At 39.9% G+C, this 23639-nt stretch overlaps 1 protein-coding gene across 1 annotated transcript; it reads right to left on the reverse strand.

The window, feature by feature from the left end:
* Positions 1–4019: 4019 nt before the first annotated feature.
* SLC5A12 (solute carrier family 5 member 12) lies at positions 4020–18882 on the reverse strand (the record flags this gene model as incomplete). The annotated part of the gene is made up of 15 exons (XM_084262861.1): positions 4020–4178; positions 5583–5697; positions 5915–6022; positions 6232–6413; positions 7051–7137; positions 7482–7549; positions 8707–8819; positions 10180–10268; positions 10612–10741; positions 12070–12210; positions 13205–13359; positions 14354–14421; positions 15662–15713; positions 16786–16851; positions 18526–18882. The coding sequence occupies 15 exons, from the start codon at positions 18880–18882 to the stop codon at positions 4020–4022; spliced, it is 1890 nt and encodes a 629-aa protein (XP_084118987.1).
* Positions 18883–23639: the final 4757 nt, after the last annotated feature.

A 23639-nucleotide genomic window follows, 5' to 3' on the forward strand; every position in this document is an offset into this window, starting at 1 on the left:
AGGATATGGGTTTGAAGCTGGAGCATCATGACAGGCCTACTGGTCCTTTCTCCTCTAGCTCATTCTTTCCTCAGCGTTTCATAAATCACGCCTTCTTGCTCGTAGTCCAATTTCCAGGGCAATTCTGGAACTGCAGAATTTTTTTGCAGGCTCTTTTTGGATGTCACTAAGTGAGAGGCCAAAGCAAAATGTGCACAACTGCTAGCTTATTTCGTGCAACTTGGAATGTGTTGATGCATTGCAAGGAAGCACAGGTACACCTATGTGTGCCATTAGACCACTTGTTTTTGGATCAGACCCTGTGGCCACTTTCCCAAACATCACACTTTGTACTGCTTATGTCCCTCCCTACATGTGCACAGGCATCCTAAAAACCCTACGCCATCCTAGCATTTTTTAATTTATATAATAGACTCATACTGACAACTTTTTGTCTAATACTGAAATCATAACCAAATTTACCAGAATCTTGTTTCAGTATGATTTTGGCATAGCCGTGATAGCACAATGTTGCTACGAAAGCACAAAGATCTTCAAGGAACTGCAGAGAAATTACTTTGCTATCCCATGTTATGCAGGAGCTTCATTATCCAGGACTGGGGCTTGGTTTTGAAATGTTCATGATATATTCCCTCCTCATTGCACTGGAAATCACCTTGTGTTATTTCTGTTGGCTTGTCCTAACTTTTTTGCCATAACCTTGATACTGTTGTAAGTTCTCTGTAGTTTCCATTCTTCTTGTTAGGATGCCACTGGGTGAGAAATCAGGATTAAAGCCATTGCAGTCCAAAGCTAGTGAGATTCTAAAAACTGAGAGCATTACAGTTTTTCTGTTAATAACAAAAAACAATTCAGATCATCTCCTTTTTTTCTGTTAATACTGAAAACCAATTCAGATCACCTTCTTTTCTCTTCTATTTAGAAGACTGGAGTTTTGTATTGAAAAATCTTCCAAGCTGTTGGCTCCAATTTTTACCTAGAGTAGTACCACCAAAATGTCAGTTTGTTTCAGATCTCATGTATAAACTAAATAACAATTCAGTAATTTTTTTACTCTGATAGTTCTGGCTAACTTGCAATATTGTGATCGTAAGAGATTTCTTAAAATGTGTATATATTTGAAATTTATGTAATATTTAAATACAACTTGGTTTCTATGTAAGGGATAAGAATAAAATTTCAGCTATTTTTTCTATTCATAAATCCACACTTTGTAAGTAGTATTTCAAGTGAGATTTCAGTACCATAGAGCATTTCAGAGAAATTAACTTTTATGCACAAGCTAAGAGTTCCTCTGGACACTCAGCTTTCGTTTTCTTTTGTGTTGTAAGATCACTTTTACAAGCAGATATGTACCCCAGAACTACAAGAATTCACTGAGGAAAAAGTTGTTTGACCTGATTAACTAACGTAAGACACTTTTGGCATAAATTTGTCTTTGAGATGCTGTTTACTTTATCAAGGTTTACATGTACAAATGCAACTACTTAACTGTATCATACACATTTGAATATGGCATTTTTTCAGTAATAAACTGGGATATCTTTGAAAGAGGCTTTGAACATCTTTATTCCAAATATTCAAAGTTAATTTCATAAAAAAATTGTATACCTGAAAATTGAGTGCTGATGTGTCTTCAAACCCTAGAAGTCATTTAATGGTTAAACTTGGCTCAGACACTGGTTTAACTTTTAACAATTACGTAGTGAAGGCACATATAGCCTCACTTTTCAAATTTTAAATAAGTTACGATTTACCGCTATCACCAGTGACTAACAGTTTCTTAAATTTAAGCTCTTATTTCAGAATTTAATTCTTACTAGTTTCTTAATCTCATTTTTTCAATGCAATTTCACAAGCTAGATCTTCTCCGTCAAGGATCAGTGGTTCAGGATATAAAGCAAGCAAGAAGAGAAGATAAACAACACTGACCTGACTATTTAATCCGAAAGGTAACTTTTTCTGGATTCCAGTTTTACTAGGCCACACCCTTAAATCTTGGTAGAAGACTGAATAGTGAACTACTGATTAACAATTTTAGCCATCATACGTATGTCCATACATCGGGCTTAGTAAAGCCTTGTGGAGTGCCTGGCTCCTTGACAAATACAGAAGAAACTTGGGCTCCACAACAAGCTTTAGTTGAAACAAAACTAGCCCTGAAATACAAAGATAAAGATAAATTCTTCAGGATATTTCTCCAAAGACATTTTGACACAGTGCAATGCTAACCAACCTGACTCACTTTATTTTGTGTGTGGCAACGGACTTGGAAAGATACTAAGTCTGTAGCAAATCCAACCTAAAGGTGTTGCTGGCCTTGTGAAAAAACATGGAAAATACTGGAAAATGCAAGGTATGCATCTTCCAGCGTGCAGAGCAGAACATCTCTGCAATGAGTAAGCATCTCAGAAAATACTCGGAGAAGACTTGGTTGTTTTCAGAGTTAGGTGTGTCTGAATCAGATATCCTCCAACTACCAGTAGCAAGGTGGGTTTTTTTAATCTAGTATCTAACTATGTAGCTTTGTATTGCTATTTTGAGCCACTTTCACTCTGGAATTATATTACAACCTTAAAAATGTGATAGTGTCTAAGTGATAATGTGTGGGGCCACAAGATGTAAATGATGCAGTAGTATCATTGACTGAGCTTCAGTCTCTGCCTCGATATCCGTATCAAGTATGGAAGCATAATCAGAAAGCTTGTCACATGAGACAACAGACTGCCCACCAGATCAGCTGTAAACTTTTATGGGATCATAAAATTGGTCTTAAAGGGATTAACACAAATATTGACTCCACTCCCAGTTTGTTGACAAACTGTCCTGCCCAAGCAAGGCAGTGTCATTTACAGACTGCTGTTTCTGTTGTCTAGTTGAGTATCGTGGGACCATTCCCAGAGGTAAGGCGTGAACACAGATGGAGGAAGTAACTTCAAGGACAAGGTTGGCCTAGATTTACATCATAAATGTGGTCCTGATAAAGTGAAAGCAACTGTGTTCTTCAGAGGAATATGAGCAGCTGGGTTCATAACTGTCTTAAGTCATCTTTGATATTTTCATTTGATTGGTTTCATTCATTTGTAAGTTTTGTTTTAAAAAAAACTCCAACAATATTCATATGAAAAACTACATCCAGAAGTTTATGAAGGTGAGAGGTAGTCTATTGAGTTTGATTTACGTCAGGCAAATCTGACAGGAAATACGTTTCACTCGAACAGAGCACTTAGTGGACTAGGTACTTTCCTTCAAGCAATTTTACCAGACAGATTGTTTTGCCTAATCACATCCCTTTTTCCAAAATTCAGGGTAGATTATCAATTAGGAGACATCACCATCAAATTCTTTTTTTCCTTTATTGCATAAAAGTAGTAGGAGGATCTTTTTGAACTGAAAGGATGTCTTTCCAAGACTAACGCAGATAAAGAACTATCCTAAATTCAAAGTAAAATTTGTTACTCTCCTGTAGCTTTTACAACAAGACATTATAAAGAGATCTTAGTTTCTCAGAGGAAGCAAACACAATTGACTCAGTCACAAAAAACCCGGTCTGGTCTACACAACATTCCCATGAGGAGGCTTTTTGTGATAACTAAAAATAGTCAGAGACGAGGTCAGCCTGACCTCCCTCCTCTCCCCAGGGCTGCCTCCATCTGAGGGCAGTTCACAGCCTCACCTTAGGGAGAGAACTCAGAAACTCCTCCAAAGTCTTGCTTTATCTCAAATTCACCTTTGCACTTTTCCCTTCAATGACTAGTTTTTGAACAGAGTATGTGATAGAGACGTGTTGTGTCTACTTCCCAGCAGGAGCTTTCATGATAAGATCCCTGGCATATTTCTTCTGATATAATAGTGCTTCCAAAACCCCCTTGCCTGATGATTTCCCAGGTCTACAATTGCTACAGAAAGCAATTGTTCCCTCTTGGTCATCTACAAACTGGTAAATGCGATAAAAAGAGCTCTTCCTTTCTGAAGCTGAAGAAATGAAGTTTGATTAAGTGTCCCTTATCCCGCAGCTTCTAGAGGCGAGATTCTCTGCTCATGTTAGTATAGGAGTTTTCCTCAGGATTGTAACCAGGGAACTGGCGTTTGTTTTCTTTGTTGATACTATTCTTGAAGGTGTCATCTGTTCCAGTTTTATTTGCAATGACTTCAGTCAGATTTTTTCCAAAGTCCACCTGAAAAAAAAATATTCTAGTAGGTTGAACCCTGTATTCACTAGATTTTTTTTTTTTATTTGTGTAAAGGGAATCTTGTTGCATTTTTAAATTTTGACATCCTTTCTTAAAAAAGTTACTTCACTATATGAAATGATGCTCAGATCCACAGACACTCTCTTGTCCCACTTCCATTCCCAGGGACTGATTTTCCCATTTCCCCTCAGAAAGTCTTTCACAAAGTAACAGAAACAGCTTCTCAAACTCCTCTGTTCATGTAAAAGTCTTGAAATGTGCCCTTGGTGCATTAGAAATCACTTTAAATTGATGTTTTCATTTGCATATTTATATACATTTTAGTGGATTGTTGGGGTATTTTTTTTGGTCTGGCCTCCATTTTCCTCAGTGGTTTCACACTGCAACTACTTAATGAATGTTGTAATTTACATTTTATACAAGTACAAGGGGATACATTTGGGATTTTTTTTGTCTTTACTGCTTTTATTTTTTTTTCTCCTGTAATGTTCTATGTGAAGCTTGTGTTGAGCGCCTCAAATCCAAGTGAAACAGCTGAAGCAAACCTGGAACCACAGCTGCTCTCCAAGTTAGATCATTAACTTTAATGTAAAATTTAAGGACACCCTTGCAGCTTACTTTCAAGATTTAAAGGTACCTGCAGAGTATTCAAAAGGACCTGAAAACTGCCATACTGCTTTATGTCCTTTTTATAAACCCAGCAGATTTTTCTGAGATGGAGCAATGCTGTTTCTCTGTTACAATCATGCAAGAAAAGGAGGTGCTCGTTCTTTATGGTTTGTTAACAATTCCCTGGGACACCTGGGGAAAAGCTGGTCCCGTTTCTGTGGAGGAGGCCATGGGCAGGACCAGCCCAGGTGCTGGCAGTTGCAGCTTGGCCTGGTGGGACACAGTGCTGCCTCAGAGGGAAGGTCTGGAGGGTCCAAAGGTGTTATGGCAGCACCAGTGGAGCTTTGTGAACCTGTGAGTGACAAAGTCTTTTTCTCTATGCTCAAAGGGAGGAGATGGTAGCTTGATGAATGCATTTCTGGGGTATAAAATGTGGTTTTGTCCCTGCTTGGCTGGTGGAGCTGGGAGGGCAGGGAGAAGGCAGTCAGCTCCTGTTTCACGGGCTGCTGGCTGTCCTGAGGGCTGTTTGTCACTGGAGAAGCTGAGTCCCCTGTGCTATGCTAACAGAGAATAGGTAACCTATTACTAATGCTGAGCAGGATTTGGCTCATCTCATTTCCAGTCCATGGTGCCTAGCAGCATCCCTTGCAGAAATTTAAAAAGTGATTGCTGAAAGCTAGTTTGCTCTCTGCGTGGCATGTGCTCTCGCATACGTATGTGCATGTGTAGCCACCACTCCCAGGCTGGGATGGGGCTGAGCTGGTGGGTTCAGGTACTCACCTCCTGGCTGTTGTGCTGCACGCCACACCAGAGGAAAGCTTTGAGTCCTTTTGACCAAAAGCAAAACAGGTTGCAGACTGGCTTAATTAACACTGGTGGGATATCTTCTCCTTTACTAGGTCCTAAAAGGAGGAAATAGTGATACCTAAGTCTATGGAAAGCTAGGTGTGAGCTGTGGGAGCCTTGGAGGACAAGGTAGAGGTGGGATCAGAGCCCACTGCCCACTCCTTAGTCTGTCTCATGATCTGCTTGCTGGACTTTTTTGAAAGCTCTTTTAAAGCTGAGTCAGGTTCTTGTGCAAAAGCATTGATATGGATAGATATATTGAACACCAACCTGTTATGAAGCTTATTAACAGCCCTGTGATGGCACAGCCCAGGCAGCCGACAGCACTGAAGTACAGATAGGACAGGGAGTACCATGTATCTGCCAGGAAAGACCTGTGAAGAGGTGACAAAAGGCAAAGAAGCAACTAGTGATGACCAGCAGGTACGTTCACAATGTCTCCTGATTGTGCTGGCAAAATACATGTAGCTAATGCCACAGTCGGTGTATGACCCAGCAGCTTCCAGCCTGCTTGGTGGGCTCCAGGCTTGGGCTGCGCACTACAGTAAAACATAGGTTTGAGGTGTAAGGACAAGGAAAGTACCTGTGTGGAGCGGCTGTGGGGGCCGCTGCTGTTATAAGTGCCTCGGTGCTGTTAGCCAGAGTGCAGTTGAGAATTGACAGTTGCAGGGGAATGGACTTCGTCGGTGGTGCAGGGTGAATGAAAGAGCCAGTACCAGCCCAAAAAGCTAACGTGATCCCAGCTAAGAGACCTCCGATAGCACCCTTGGAGGAATGGAAAGGTAGTGTTAAAGGTGGGAAGTGCTTCTCTGTGAACTTTAATTCAATAGGAGTAGGTAATGACTGCTTACAGTCACTGTAAATCAATTATCTTTTCTCTCAACCAAGGAATAAAACATGGTCATTTATTATCCTATAGTAATAAGACTTGAAGCAAAATTAGCATGATCAAAACTGCAATAACAACTTTAGCTTTACATCTGGGTAAATGTGATGGGACTGCTCAGCAGGCAATATGAAATAAGTTCACGTGCTTTGCCTGAATTAGCAAAGCAGAGCGATTGAAATCATCCTGTGCCTCACAGGGTGAATATAGGCTGGGGCGATGATTAAATATTGTTTCTTTTTAATGAAATAAACTTCAAAATAAAAATTATTTTTAATAAAACCTTCATGTGGATCTAATCAGCAGTTATTCCACAGTTGGGTAGACTGAAATTCAAGTGGGATAAATTCAGATTGTGAAAAGGTACCTCTAAACAGATCTTGGACTCCTCAGGCTCTAAACCTGAAAAGCAGCCCAGAGACCAAATCTAAAAGCACTCAAACAATTTTCAAGATAGAATTTTAACCAAACAACACCGAAAGATTTTCTTTTAGTTAAGGATTATTTTTTTTTTACCTTCCAGTTAGCACAAGGAAACACAATTCCAAGGGTAAATAATCCCAGCATAGGCCCCCCACACATCCCATGGATGGAGAGAGAAGCCTGTGGATGGAGAGAAGAGGCAGGAGCTTAGTGCAGCAACTGGAGGGCTCATGTACAATACTGGTTTCAGTCTGCAATTTTTGGTGGGCAGTGGCAGGGGAGAAAGGACCAACAGTGATCACAGTGCACAATTAAGCAATCACAGCATTGTTTTCAAGCAGTGACTAAATAGTGAAGGAGTTGAGTGTTTTATGATTAATTTGTTTTCCTTGTTATTCCTCAAAGGAGTGTCCACAGACATTGCTCAGGTAACTTAGCAGTCCCCAGGGTTGTCAACATTATCCGGTTCATTGCATTTCTGTTTGTTCATGTTCCATTCACTGCGTTTCTGAAGCACAAGATACCTGCACAACTCCTCCCAGCAGTGATGCTGCCGCAGCCATTGAAGTGCACAGGATGCCATATAAAATACCTGCAATGGATCAGGCAGCAAGGTTGTTAGTGCTGGTTAATAGTGTGGGCAATTTCTAATTCAACTAGTGTCTGAAGTGACCGGGCACGTTGGAGGAATTGGCTCTTTAGACTTTGATGTTTAAAGTGGGCTGGAAGCACCCAGTAGCATCTTATGTGAAGTTTCATTGGGTTTTGGGTTGTTTTTTCTTATAAAGCAGAACTTCATGATTTAATTGGTTTAGAAGTTATGCTTCATGTAGAAATTTTTCCATTTTTATTGCCTTTAAATCATGCCTTTAAAATAATCTAATGAATTAATTGAACCATGATAAATAACATTGTTTTCCTCCTTTGACACCAGTTTGAACTTTGTGGTAGACGAAGCTTTGTAGTCCGGAAGAAAGCCAGCCAAAACAACATCATCTGTGCTAGCACGCCTTGTTTTCAGAGGTAAAAAATGACCCTTCTAGGTCCTGAAAATTAAATAGTGAGGACAAAACCAAGAATATCAAAGGTTGGAAACAGTTAGAATGTTGGCTCTAATGTGATCTTTGCCAGCAACAGGTGGTTACTATATTACTGCAGTATGTCTTAAAAATATCTTAGAAATTCGAAGCACTTTGAACACTTGATAATTTGTTTTTCATTTGCCTTTTTTCACACTTTTATTTTTCTCTGAAAAAATAAACAACCTGCTTATATGATTCTCCTAGTTTGAGTTTAATTGTCCTATAAAATTATAATATTCAGTACAATGCAACTACAGAATAACCTGGTAGTAACTACATTGGTATTTTTTCTGTACCATAAGGAAGATCCCTGACTGTTCCTCTTCCTCCGTATTATCAGCAGACAAAACTTCACAGGATTTTGACTTGTAGACCACATAATGCACAAGCTTAATTTTAACAAAGCTCCTTGCCGATGTTCATCCTGAGCGTTTATAGAAGGTTGTGCTCCTGTGGAGATTTGCAAAGCTCAAGTGTGTTTCTGAAGTCATGTCTCTGGGCAGTGCTCTTCACTGCTCACAGAACTGCTCTTCGAGTCACTTGAGAGTGTGAGACTCTAAAGGCTCTGCATATATAAAATCCTGCCCTATTTTCTCCTGTAGTAATAGCAACTGAGGGAACAGACACTTTTGCTGTTAAACCAAGAGAGCCTGTCTGGAGTACGTACATAGGCCTTTGCTGATCCATGTGCTCATCTTGTCAGAGAGGCTTGGAAACCTTTTCTTGACCAAGTCTTCAAAGGTAACAGTTGCTAAAGCATTGATGCTGGCAGCTACTGTGCTGTAGAAATGGAGAATGTTAAGTAAATAAGAATCAATAGCAGCTGAAATAAAGTTGCATTTATAGAGAAATGCTGACACTTGTTCACCATTAATAATATAAAATGTGCAGTTCTTGAAGGGTGCTTTCCACATATGCTGCTGACACTGTTGAGATTTCCATCCCTTCTGCCTCATGCTGGCACGGAATGGAACACAGACTTGTCCTAACTGTCCTAGCTGACCCTTCAGTTTACCAAACTGCAGAAACCTTTGAAATATAGACACATTCCCGACTAAAGGTATTTCTCCTTTACAAGTCAAAGGATGTGCAGTGACCATTAGTGATACCCTGTTCCTCTATGAAATGCCTGCTCCCTTTTCTCTCATAACTGAAAAATACAGACTAGGAATAATCGGACTCTCTTAGCTAGGAATGTTAACCCATACTTGGTGAGTATTACCTCTGTGAATTTGTTGTGACAATATAACAATGTGAATATCTACAGCACAGTATTTGGTGCTCGTAGTCCCCTGGGTTTTTGTTTGTGATTGGTTTTTTCTTGGGTTGTTTTTTCTTTTTGTGTGTGTTTTTTTTCCCATATTCTGATATCACTCTTGTTTTTTCTACAGATAAAAGGCTGTAGAAACAACCTCTTGGAGATTGACTCTATGGCATTTGAATAATGATACTGTGAACTTGAACCTTATCTCTTTCTAATATCGAATGAAGTGTTGATGTTTGGCTTGCAGAGGGGAGAAAATACAATAACATGCATCATCCCTCTGAAGAACATACAGTTTCTAAAAGCTTTTCTATGTAGACATCTCTTTTCCTAATCTGATGGTTTCGTGTACAGATAGACTTACTGAGAAGCTTTCTGTCCTGAACTATGAGGTGGTGGAGTCACCATCCTTGGAAGCGCTCAAAAAAAACATGTAGACATGGCACTCCAGGACATGGTTTAGTTTACATGGTAATATTGGACAGATGTCTAGGTTTGATGATCTTAGATATCTTTTCCAACCTTAAAGATTCTATATTTGTATGATACTGTGGCAGTCAGGTTGAGTAAAGGCCATTTCTCCATATCAGCTCCAAAGGTATTTCAGGAAGCTGAGCTTTTTTACAAAGGGAATTAGTGTTACCTCTACTGTGGTGATGATGTTATTCTAAAATGTATTTAGGCTAAAAATATGCCAGAGAAGTGGAGCCAGACTGGCATAAATATAATGTAACTTGGACAAAGCACTACTGCTTCTTCCTCCAACATGATAAGAAAAACAGCTGAGTTTTTCTTAGGGTTTCATGTTTCGACCTTGTTCTGGGTCCTCAAGTAATCAGTAGTACGCAGCTAAAGTGTCATTCCATGTTCACAGACCTCAGTGTTCCACTGAATGCACAGGCGACAAACAGTCCCGGGACTCCTGGCATCGAGGAAAAAATGTCCATAACAAAATAGGGCATGAGCTGGAGTAGAACAAGCAGAAGAGCAACACAAGCAATTAGTTAAGATTTGCCTGCATAATGGAGAGAAGTAACTACTTCTGAGCATGTTGCTAAGTTCTGGTCTTGTTCCAAATAACAAAGGTCATCAGATTTTGAGCGAAGGGGATGTCATTTGGTGGAAGCGGTCGATCAGATTAATCCTACAGGAGTGCCAGAATAGATGAGTTTTAGCCCTGATTCAGCAACCACCCTGGTGCCTGAGCTCTGAATGAACATAAAAGCATCCCACAAAACTGAATCTGGCTCTAGATGTGCTGCATCTGGGCCCAAAGCAGCTCCTGGTTATAATAATGGGTATCTGTACCTGATCAGGTGCGGAAATGAAATCAGCAGTCCAAGGGTCACAACTCTTGTAATGAGAGTACATGACCAAACCACAAAACACCGCACACACCAGGACTGTCCAAAGTCCCAATAAATTCAGGTAAAGTGCCCTACAACAAAGGAGACAAACTCTATTTAATGCCAGATGAATATAGAAAAGCTGTTAAAAGTTAGGAATAACACACTTTTTAGAAAGACACGCTAATCGAAGCTAGCAAAGGCATCAGCAGGGGAAGAAATAGCGTGTGATACTGATTTAAAAAAAAAAAAGAAAAAATATAGCATCTGTATGCTCTAGGTTCTAGGTGACTCTACAGCTGGAAGAGACTGATCTAAGACCTGTAACAAGAAGGCAGAACAGGCTGCACTTAGTGCCAGGTCTGTCCCTCCTATCACCTGTAAGAGCAGATTTCTGTCTGTTGGGGTCATTGTTGCTGTTCTTCCTTTGGGCCTTGCGGAGTATTATTTTGCATGGGTTCTGTCATGGTTGCGATGCTGTCCTTGCAAAGCAGCATGCTTAGGCTTTTTCACTGGTCTGTGAGATAGATGTGAGTGATGGCATCTGCTTGGGAGATTACAATGGCTGTGGTTCAGTAAGCTTGTACTTGCTAAGAGCTCCTGGATTTTATTGAGTCCGTGTTGTGTTTGTGTGTCACCTTACAGAAGATGTCTTGCTGGGCCCAGAGCTGTGCTATTGCATCTTTCAGGATGTGTTATTAGCTGTTGTGGCTTCCAAGCATTTTCAGAGACAATTTCTTAAGGGTAAATTAATATAATACATCATGACCTTAAGAAAAATCAGTATGATTGCAGCCAGCAACAGCTCTGTTTGATGAAGGAAAAGATTACCACTTTTATGCTTTAGATACGTGGGCAAATAATTAGTACTAAGTGTATGGAAAAAATCTGGTTCTTTAGTAGAACATGTGTTTAGTTATGTACATACCTATGCTGAACTTGAGGAAGGTCACAGACTGGAGACCTATATATTTATACTGTGAAGTTTCACTTGCTGCTTTGCCATTGATTCTGATTATTTTTCTACTTCAGAATTTTAATAACCTATTGATTTCATTTTATGTAGATCATGCCGTGTGCTATTGTGCCCGATTAAATCAATTAGCACTTTTAATAAACAGCAACATAAACACAATTCCAATAAATACCAAATAAGTCTGTAGATAGCTCAACTTCTGTTTAGGCATTTTTCTGTACTTTACTGCTGAGGATTAATTTGGCAGCCTGACCCCAAATTAATAAACTGCAAGCATTAGACAGCCACATGTTTTCTTTCTTGCTTTATGTCATTTAGGGCCAGAGGAGGTAAGACAGCACAGAATTAGCTTGCTAGCACCAATATTTATTTACCATAGCTGAAATTGTTATTATAATTCCACATCGGTATGTTTTATTAATAGGTTAATGACAGGTAACTTACAGTTTAGCGTGCTTTTCTGATTTGCAAGAAATGCATCTCTGTATTGTGGACTGGTTAACTCCATAGAGCCCTAGCCATGTAAACGTTCCCCCAATAACAATTGTCCACAAGGTATGTCGTCTCAAAGGATCGACATCAAAGCTAGAAGAGAGAAAGCAGCAATTCAGTTCACCTGCTTAAACACATTTATTGAGCAAGAGATAGGTGATTTTTCAGAAATAACTGTTATGTGCTAACCAGTGAATCAGACCTACTGTGCCGTTCTTACTCTTTTGCAGCACAGACACCTAATGTGTTTGGGTTCAGAAAGCTTGTGGGGTTTCTTTACTTTTATATTGGAACACAGTGCTTTCAAGTCAGGATAAACGTTTATCATGCGGACTTGGTTAGGGAACCAATTAATTGAGATAAATCATGTTTTTATGCTTTTTATGCTAGAATTTCAGATCTGTGTCCTATTGCAGCAACAGTTCTACAAGCCATTCTTTCTTGGGACCACATCCTCTGCAAGGAACACCACCGCTTACTCAACTCTCAAAATCCTCCAAACTCTTAGTTACATCACCATGTGTTCTTTCCTTTACAAGACATTGCTTCAGCTGCAGTGTTATCTTTTGTAACAATGACATTTCATTACTCAGTACATCTTTCAGTCTTCGCAATTTTGCTGATCTTGATCTGCGTAGCAGATAACATTCAACCTTGCTAGATTCTGTCAGGGGTTTGCCTTGATTAATGAACTTTTTAGTCATGGCCACAAGCAGGTCAGTTTGCTATCCCGGTGCGTTGGTGCATCACTGCTAGCTGCTGTGGAGAGTGGACTTAAAAGGTCGGTTTTATGAATAGAAAATGAAAGAGGTATGCAAATAAAAGGAAAAATTGCTGTTGTAGCTACACAGAGGAAAATGGCAAAGTTGCCTTTGAGTTCAGCAGGGCTTTGATTTCTTCAATGAAGGTAAGAGAAAGAGGAGGTAAGCTCTGCAGGAAGGTCAGTTGTGTTCCCAAGAGCTGAAGATTAGAGAACAGATTTCTCTGAATCATCGAGGTTGTTCACTGGTAATATAATAAAAAGCCTGAGTATTAGGGTTTCTAAAAGTTAAACAAATTGAAAAGGTTTTCACCATCTGTTTCTTACTCAAATATATTTAGTCGTGATCCTTCATAGGCGTCTTCCCAGACCTTGGTCGTTCCACCATTCAGAGTAGTTCCTCGAATCAAAACTGTCACAAAGCCAGCCACCATGACAATCATTTGAAATGCATCCGTCCAGACCACAGCTTTTAATCCTCCCTAAACAAAACAGAAACCACATGTTTTCATCATCTTTCCCATCATTCACATGTAGAAAGACCCCTCATTTCAGGAGCTCATGAGCTGTATGTATAACATCTAGCAAATCAGGACTCTTCCTGAAGACTGTATTCTCCCATGAAGGCTGTATTTTTGCAGATCAGAAAACAACACAGCCTACATGGCTTGTCCACAGTCACAGGAGAATATCTGACCTCCAGTTAAATGCCTTTTTGTGTGTTGTCTTTATATGCATTTATATAATGGTGCAGAACAACAGCTTAGGGAATACGAGCCGGCCTGTTTGTACTTCCTGTAGCACTCTGGACACTTCTTGGAGCCCAGTGGTCCAGAATTAGTCTAACAGAAAAATAGCTCCAGAAAGTTTGCAGTTCAGCTTTTTTCCATAGCTTCTTTCATATTTGATCATGAAATACTGAAAACATTCGTTAGTGGTGTTGAGAACAGAAATAGGTTGTGGTCTGACCCCCTAGAGCTCTGCCATTTCCACTGCAATGTTTCTCTTTCTTGCAATCCAGAATCTCATGTTGCTTCTACTCAGAAGCAAAGCTCTCTAAGACCTGTTGATTGCCCTTCCTAGGTTTTATCAACTCTGTTCTTGATCTGCAGTGACATCGGAGGCACATTTTTTTACTACAGTGATTTTCAGTCTGTAACTTGCAAAAGATAAGGTGGCTCATCTCAAAAGATTTAGTATGGCAAGAGAAGGTTATCACCTCCTTATCTGGACTCTGTCTGCCTCAAGCTGTCCGGTTTAAACCTTGAGACATACAGCAGAGGATTTGAGGGAAAATGTGTTTTTTTTTTTTCTCCAAATGGACTTGCTTGAAATTTTTCTCTACGTTCTTCTCTATGTTCTACCACTTTATACTTCGGCTTTTAGAAGCCACCCGTCTGCAATAGCCTGTCATGTCTAAAGGATGTTTGAATCAACAGCCTGTGTCCTCGCTGTTAAGTTATGCCTGTTACGTACCAGAGTGCAATAGAAAGTGCAGACAACTCCTGTTGCAACCACAGAGCCCCACAGATCAAACCCAGTGACTGAAACCAGAGAAAACCAAATGGTTAGTGAAATGAAGGTAGATCATTTGGATGGTAACAGAAAAGCTGTGATCCTTCAGCTTTAGAAGGGGGGGAGTCGTCATTTATTGATCTTTTGTGTCTGTTAGGAGCTTTGTGTGATTGTTCAGGTTTCTGGGTGCTGTTTTGCATTGCTGTTTTCTGGCAAATTGGATTTAACTAACTTTCAAGCACGCAAAAGTAATACGTAAGAAGAAGAATCATCACACAAAGCAAAAACATCATTCTGCAGGGGCACAGCTTTATAAGCAATGATCTCCTTGTGTTCTCAATCCAGAATTTTCTCTTGAGAAATTTCTTGAGATTTCCAAAGAATCCTAAGAAAAAAAAGCCCCCCCTCAACTAAATTCCATTCCCTGCAAATAGGAACAGTCAACACTAAAATGTACTGCATTAAAGCAATTTTTCATGTTCTTTTTACTTTAGAAAGTTACTTCACAGAAGGTGTACAAATTTTCATGAGGCTTCTATTAGTCTCTCTCACCAGGCATAGTTAGTGAGGGTGAATCTATTTCTAAAGATTCTCTTATTAACAAAGTACGCCTAAATACTGAACATGAACTGTCGTATAAAAATCAGTTGTGCTCCAGAGGAATGAAGCTCTGCTCTGTTTGAGAGGTGGGTTGGACAAACTAGATGCAACTTATATGATGAACAGTGAAAAGAGGTTGGTTTTGGTGAAATCAGGAGTTGAGCCCTGGTGCTTCCTTATGCTATGGCAGTAAAAATGCTTATTCCGTCTATTGTGATGGAAGCTTTATGTCTGCAAAGATTAATTAAAGAAGCATGCAGACAGACAGCAGCACAGCATCCAGATGCAGGGAATGGAGCTATGCCCATGGGAACCAGAATACAGGAGATGGGGAAGGGGGTATCAAAGTACAGAGTACGGTCTTGGATCGTCAGCTTGTACTGTGAACTTTGGCAGAATGTTGAGAAATGCTTCATAGCTAACCTCTTCAGGTGGTTACTGAGTGCAAAGGAGGGCAGAACAGCAAATGTGAGGCTTCTGCTAAGGCACTGATGTGAGAGAGACATCTGGGGAGTTGGAAGAGCAAAGTTACAAGGGGCAGGCAAAATCTTTCTTCAGAACTTCTGAGGATTTTTTTTCTATGCTTCTTTATCTATTTTCTTCATTTATTCTGTTTGTCTTGTGGTATGGTTATATGGGGTAGGCAGGTAGTGCAGCATGGGAGCTCACCTTGGTTGAGTGCCAGTGATGGAGCATAGACCACTATTCCTGTGTAAAGGATCTGAGGGGGGAAAAAAAGTTAATGAAAAAACCATGTATGTGAATACTCAGTGATAAGGCTTCTATCTAGAGTGGGGGTTGAGCAGATCTGGGTTGAGCAGATCTGGAGGTTTCTTTAGATCAGCTTGTGTTGTAGATGGCTTTCTGTTTCAGCCTTTACAAAGTAAAAATCTGTGATTAAATGACTTCCTGATGGAAGGACCATTACCTGTCTTGGTATTACTTATTTCACCCATTGCTAAGATGACCAGATGACGAAAATATGCTAGGGAAATAGAAAGAGGAGCTCTCAGGAAAACACAATCATTGATACAGGAATAAGTTACGTTGATCTTGGAAATTAAACTTCCAGTTTTCCATTTAGTCCTTTTCAAAATAGCTGACTAATTCTCAATGAGAATGTTCTTCTCATTTATGTTCTGAGGTAACAGAGGGATAAAAAAAGCCTGGAAGTCAGTAAGCATTCAAATATATTGCTAAAGGGTTTGAATTAATGAAATTAATTAATGTAGAAAGAAGTGTCTGCCAACGTCCCATCAAATCCCATCTTTCCATGAAATACGTAAATAATGTAATCTTTTGAGATGGTATCTGCTGGGTCCATTATGCATCTGGAGCTACTTGGGCATCCCCCAAGCTGATGCCCCAGGCAGCTTTCAAGTGGGATAGCTTCACCCCTGTATCATATTTGAGTAACTGGTGAAGTAATTGTACCTGGGACAGCTCGTCCAGCTTCTCAAGAAAGACAGAAACCACTCATTTGGAAAGAGAGAAACTTCAAGGAAATATAATGAGACCAAGAATATGAGAAGCTTTAGAGTTCAACACAACATCCAAGTGTCAAAGACAAAAAAAAATTGTATTTTAAATCCTGAACAGGGAAATTTAGGAAAGCTAGAAAGTTAAACAAGCAACCATTCTTTCTTTTTAATGTTCACAGTCCAAGTGAAAAACAAGGGGAAAAAAGAATAATCATTAAAACATCTGATTATAAAAATGTGCTGTCTGAGATTAGGCTGTCAAAATAAATGCTGAGTGAAAATAGCATAAATAAAGAGTCAGTGTCATCTTACTGTCTGCAGGATGTAGATCAATGTGGCAGCAAGACGGACAATCTTGTTAAATCTTAACTCCAAATACTAGGAAAAAGAGGAATCTCCGTAAATTGCATGTATAGCATCTGTGACACAGCTCTTAACCTTCTGTCTGACCTGAGGAACAGCTTGTTGCGTGAGTCAAATTACCAGCAGCTGGCACTACTGCTGTGGGTTATGAACCCACATGAGCTTTGTTCCATGTAGTGATGATTACATTCAAGAAATCTCCTCAGAAGTATGTACTTGAAGTTAGACGTTGGATCACACTACTCAATATCTGCTTTGTATTGGGATTAACTGAAAAATTCCCAGGTACTACAAGAAAAAGTATATGAAAAGTAAATGAAAGTATATTCTAGTTATATCAAAAGGAAACCTGGGGTCCTTTCTAAGAGAAATTGAATAGTTTTGTGGTGACAGAAGTGGTGGTGGAGCAAAGTGAGAAGCAGTAACAGGAGCTTTCACAGTGCTTTGAGCTAAACTGGCTTTCTTGTTTCTCTGTCTCAGTCTAAAGCCAGATCTATACATCATCAACTGGGAGAGGCAAGTGGGATTCTCATAGATGACTGGAGTCATCTTTCCAGCACGTTTGAAGGAACTCTTTGACTGCAATGACACCTTCAGGGGCTCAGATGAGACAAGCAATTCATCCTCTGATTTGCATCAAAACCTGATAGAAAATGCAGCTAGTTTTGTGAAGGCAAATAGTTTGATGGGTTTTGTTTGGTTTTTTTTAACCAACCTGTAACCGAAACATTTCCAAACACCAAAGCTGTATTTGGCTGTTTGACCAAAACCCCTCCTTAGGTTTGGGCTTAGAGAACGTGCACGGCCTTTCTGCTACCAGGAAGCTAATTGTGAACTAACCCAGCTCTCTTCATCCGGTCCCTGCTTAGTTGAAACTGCCCACAAACAAGAGTTACCAGATTTGTGGTGGTTAATTGAAGTGACTAAAAGGTTGTCCCAAATGCTCAGCAACTGTCCTATGGGTGTGCAGATGACAAGGGCAGTGTGCTGTGCTTCTAGCAACAACTTCGGAGCTACTGATTAATTTTCTTTTTTAAACTAGTGAACTGTCATACAAAGAAAATACTATGTTCCAGGAGGAATGAGGATGAGGAGTGATGGGCAAAACCTCTAGAAAATTCAGAGATCGTTAATTTAATTTCTTGGAGACTCACTGAATTTATTCTCCAGCCCTGATGATATTTTTTTCTGAGACATTTACCACCTTCCTCCTCCTTATCCACCCCCGTCAGTTTTTAGATATCTAAGATTCCACTTTTATAGAAAACTGGATTAAATTGCCAGATCTGGACCAAGTTTGAATTGGATAATGCCAAACTTTGTACTTAAAGTCCATCTTTAATGACTGCTTTCTAAACCAGAGTAGAACAGTAAGATAAAAAACATTTGCATTCACTTCAATTATTTTTCTACCTAGCTTTGTTTCACTCTGGTGTCTAAACCCTTATCTTGTCTTTGCTATATATGCATGACAGGAGCTCTGACCCTTAATTTGAGCTTTCAACTTATGCAATACAAATAACCAGTTTGAATTACTGCAGCTCTAAAACTAAAACCAATTAATACATTGACATGTGCTCCGTAAAACACTGCAGAAAGTCTTCTGTCAGATTTTTGTCTAGAAATCTCTACTTAAGTGATCCTAATTTTGACATTAGAATAATGCCTTTGTAAACGATGTTTACTTACCTCGTAAGTGCTTGTAATGCCAGATCTATAAAATACAGGTAGAAAAAGTTCAGCAGTAAAAACGATGACAAATGCATATGAAAGAAAGAACAGAATAAATGATGCCCCATAGCGATAAACTTCAGAGGGTGTCCCCAGAACGGTGACTGCTGACATGAAACTTGTTGTCAGTGAGAAAGCTATTGGTCCACATGTCATCTGCTTTCCTCCCACCAAAAATTCCTTCGAAGTTTTCTTTTTTCTCTCTTTAACTGCAAAAAAGATTCCAATGCTACCGCACACTAAAAATAGCGCTGCAAAAACAACGTAGTCCCAAGCAACAAATTTTTTTACTTCTGGAGCTACAAAGTTTGACATAGCACCAGTTGGACAGTTCTTGGGCAAAGGGTTCTAGTATTCTGTAGCTGAACAGATTGACTTGTCAATAGCAAACTTGAAGCTTATTTGCAGCTCATGAATGACACATAATAAACAGAAAGACTGACTATTCAGCTAGGAGGCCTTTTCCAACCCAATGCACTTCTGAGGAGACAAAATAATTTGCAGAGGACGAGTTAGGAAGGTGCTGACTGCATTGAGACCCTAGTGCTACTGATGCTTCTGTCTGGCAGGCACCTAGCTGTGAAATCTGGAGCATGCTCCCTTTTTATCTGTCTGGTTTTGTTTAAGGTTAAACATTAGCCTGACACATTGACTTGATCTGACTCTCTTCTAACCTCTCAGGCTTTTAAAAACAATAAAATGGGAGCAATAAGAAAGAAATAAAGGATAGCAAAATGAAGGAAAGCTCTGTGCATGGACCTATGGCTCAACTATTGAGTTTGTTTTCAGAGGAGTAATTCCTTCTTAGGGTTAAAAACTGAACTTGAACGTCAGTGATAGGGGTCAGAGTTATCTGACATTCGAAGTGTGCTCCATGATAGATCCTCTGCAAGTTGAGGCTGCCTTAAGAAACCAGAGCCTTTAATGGTTATAAGTAACAGCGATGCTTTTCTGTCCCCCCACTGTAGCCCAGCCTTGGTCTGTTTGGGAACCCAAGGCATCTCCAGGTAAGAAGTGTGATTTGTGCTACACTGAGGATGACTTTCAGTGTCCAATGGACCACTACTAATGGTGGTGTCACCTACAGTTTATATAGGTTCATGTGAGAGGTGGCTTATTTTATTTATCCATGTGCAACTTGGCCAAATTTGTTTTACCTCTGTGCCATTTTGTTTCATTTCTACTTGAAGTACTTTTGGTTTAAAAAGCATGGCGTGCACATGCACGTGCTTGAGGTATGATCCAGCCCTCTGGGAAAGCTGGGATATCAGGGAAAGCCACATCAGTTGCTGTAGCAGTTGTGTGCACTCTGTAACCTGTGGGGAGTAACCAGAGACCAACAAACCATCTTGTGGTACTGTGGATCAAAGTCAGCCATTACAGGTAAATGCTCTGGAAATCCTCATCCATCTGCCTTACAGTAATTTATTTGTCTAAGCTCACTGGTTAATATTTCTCTTTTGTACAGAACAAATGTCTTAAGGCATGTCCATTCTCAAAAAAGCTGTGCCTTTCTCTTGCCAGGCATTCCTCCACTTTTGGGGAAGCAGAATTGTCGTTTTTTTTTTCTTTTTTTTTCCCCTTGTGAAAATCCATGTGAGAACGTGGATGTTTTCTGCAGGTTTTAATTCATAGAGTCTGATTAATAAATGTCTCTGGCAATGGTAAAAGCCATGCCATTACATCAGTGACTTTGTAGGGTCAGCCATCAACCCAGGCTGGCAGAAGGCTAATTTAAAGACAATAAACACAGCACATAGGGCTACCAGGCGGCCACGTGTGTGCTGCTTCCCACAAGGCACAGCTGATGGATTGTTAGTTCAGTCACAATGATATCAAGTGAATTCACAAAAACGTGCAGAGAAAGAAACTTAGAGGTGTTTTGTCTTAAACTTGAGCCACTGAACTGCACCAGGTAAGTATGACTGCATCGGTCTTACGTTGTTGAGAGGGAGGAAAACTGTTTGTGGGGCCTGGGATAAAAAATTAAATTAATAAAAATCACCTGGGCCAGAAGTTTTCTGTGCTGGTCATGTTACCAGAGAAAGTCAAAATGGAAAATCCCTGTAACATAGATGCTAGGAAAATAAATGTGACATAATATATTATTACTGCCTTGAACAGATTTTTAAAATGTGCCATCAGCAAACACTGCTAATTTGCAGCTGTGCTAATTATGCTATCTCACTATGACAAATAAAGCTGCTAGTCAGATTATATGGGCTCAATGCATCATAATTTAGGTTGTATACAAGGAAGCTCTTCCCAACAGCAAAGGTCCTATTGGCTTACACGTAAGATCACAGAAATTATTCTTTTTATTATTAATTTTAAATTACAAATGTTTTTTTCTAGCAGAAAACTAGTTTTGGGTGGTAGTATTTTACATACAAAATAGGAAAAAGCTAATGGGATAGTAACTTGGAAATCAGGTTAAAAATGTAAACTTGTATATTATGCTGTAGGTCTCTGACATATTTTTCACGTAGCTTCATGGCAGTGTTCAGGATAGCAATTTTAGCAAAATCTCACATAGAAAAAATATTGTATGTCAGAAATGCAACTTCCAGGGAAGTATTATTTTAAATCAGTATGAAAATACTTGTTATTCTTTCATGATGATGTTCCTTGGCTGGGAATAATTTTTATTTTCCTGAAATAATAAAAAAAGGTTTATGTTTTGCTTGTGAAAACTCATATGAAATGAAGTTTTAGCCAGGGTAACCTAAGGAAGAATCTTGGATTATTCTTGAAGCTTCAATACCCCCTTTAGCATCTGGCTGTGAACCAAAAACTGGACAACAAAAATCCAACTTGAGCAAGGTCCTGTTTTGGGCCCTATTTTCGCATCTGAAATAGGTGTTAGAGATAGCGAAGATAAGGGTGTTCTTAAATAGCCTCAGCTCATCTTTCTGCAGGCAAGGAAACCTGCCATGGATGCTCTTTCTCATGAACTGTTGTACTTTTGTTTTGCCCCTGTTTTGGGGGGAATAGAAGCCCTCTAAGGGGGAGAGATCAGTGTAGTTGGAATGAAATATAGCCATATCTAATACTTTCATCATTTGGTTTGACATCAGGAAAACATCAGGTCTTAATTCAGTGTTATATTCACTTGAGGATTTTTCTCCAGTGCTTGCCAGATTCACTTGCCTTTTCCTTATCTCCCCAAAACTGATGCTATATGTACAGTGCTTTGTACATTTGCAAATTAGGAACTCCCTGGGAAAAACATAGCAATGCTGAAGATGTATTTGCCTGCTGGTCTCCCCACCACTGCCTGCCCTCCCACCTTATCATTGCAGCTCCCTTGTCCACCCAGATCCTGAATTTTACACATCAACAGTGGCCAAAATTTAGACATAATTATACAGATTTTTTTGCATGTAATTATTACCTGTCTAAATAATCAAATTGATTACATTAAATCATTAACTAATTAAGCAATATTAATGATGTCAGCTACTTCTCTAGCTCAGTTATACATGTTAGACTTCTACAATCTCCTAATTAAAAGTATTTCAACTAATGGAAAAGTTATTGGCTCGTTATTACTGAAGAGTTCTAAGTTTGGAATACAATCCTGTGTGTACAACGGAGAATTACCATGCGCTGCCGAAAACTGATTGCAAGGACAGTTAACCCTTTGCCCTTTGTGCTTTTCTCAGCCTGATATCTAAAAGGTCCTGCTGGGGTTTCCCTTCATCTGAGGGAGTGAGGATAGATTAAACAAAGAAACAGCAAGCCCACTCAGCACTTGGGAAGCTCAGCAGCATTTCCAGGACCTTCTCTGTGTATGCAGGGGCAGGCCTCCCTGTTGCTGTCCCCAGTGCCTTCAAATGGGTTGCTTGTGTCCTGGGACAGCACGGTGGCCATCCAACACCTTTCTGGGCTTCTTGGTGGCCTGGCAGCTGGGGTTGCCCCAGCCTTACAGCCCTTCTGTCTCTCACCCATCCTCCCTGGCTGTAATGGCAACAGAGGCACTGGGGCATCAGTTTGCTTTGGGCTGATGGAACTTCTATCAGCCCGGCTTGGTGAGAGTCCGAGCCCTTCGGCAAAGGCTGCCTGTGTGTGTTCTGGCATGTGTTGAGCTTTGTCTGTAACAAAAGGCAGGTCTTTAGGTATTGTTCTGTCAGGTTGATCCAAAGTCCATCAGGACAGGTCTTGCAAGTGGAGGCGAACCCCTCACAGGGTGCTGCGTAGAACAATTTCTCACCCAGGTCAGGGATTTGGAGACTGAACTGCATAGCCCCCAGGCCTGAATTAGAGTTGCTAGAGTGTTAAAATCACCATTGGGCAGCACAATTATCTCCCAGTGGTGAAAAGCTTATCTTGACGTTTATTAGATACCTGCTCCTGGACTGATAGTACTCTAGCATTCATTAGGCTTTTGATTCACAGGTGATTCATTGAGCTTCAACTAGCTCCTCTTAATTATTTTGATTCAAATAAGTATTGCTTTAGAGACTCTGATAAAACATACGTAAATCTGCCAGGCTTTGGTGCCCATGTGCCACCCACTTGGGATAGCATTGCAGTGCATAACCATTGGTGACATTTTTTGGGTATTAACTGCTCAGTTCAAGGCCACCTTCAATGACTAGTGTTTCAAAACCGGCTAGCGCTTAAACTTCCTCAGCGTGATGCCTTTATAGGTAGATTTTTTTAAGTAGCTAGGGAATATTACTTGCAACTGTTCTTCATAGATCTCAGTGCTGCTTGCTAATGAAGCCTATTGATGACTTCAGGGCTTTTGAGCGCAGAAAAGATGACCAGAGGAGAAAATAGATAATACATGAAATATTGGAATTTTATGAAGTGAAGAATTTTGAAGGAACTTTATGTTAGAACTGGGCTTTAAGTTGTCAACATCCTTTGTCCTAGGTTTTGGTAACTCTTTCACTGGTGAGAACATGTGAAAGGGGGGTGTTTTTTCATCAGTTATTCAGTTCTGTGTTTGGAATTGTATCCTGTCTTAAATAACCTATGAGCATCACCTGCTTTTATGTGAGGTCTTTTAAGTCCTTCAGTTGCGCATTTTGATATTTATTGTGGGGGAGGAAATGAACAATTGG

This window comes from Gallinula chloropus, assembly GCF_964237585.1.
Source record: "Gallinula chloropus genome assembly, chromosome: 4".
NCBI lineage: Eukaryota > Metazoa > Chordata > Aves > Gruiformes > Rallidae > Gallinula > Gallinula chloropus.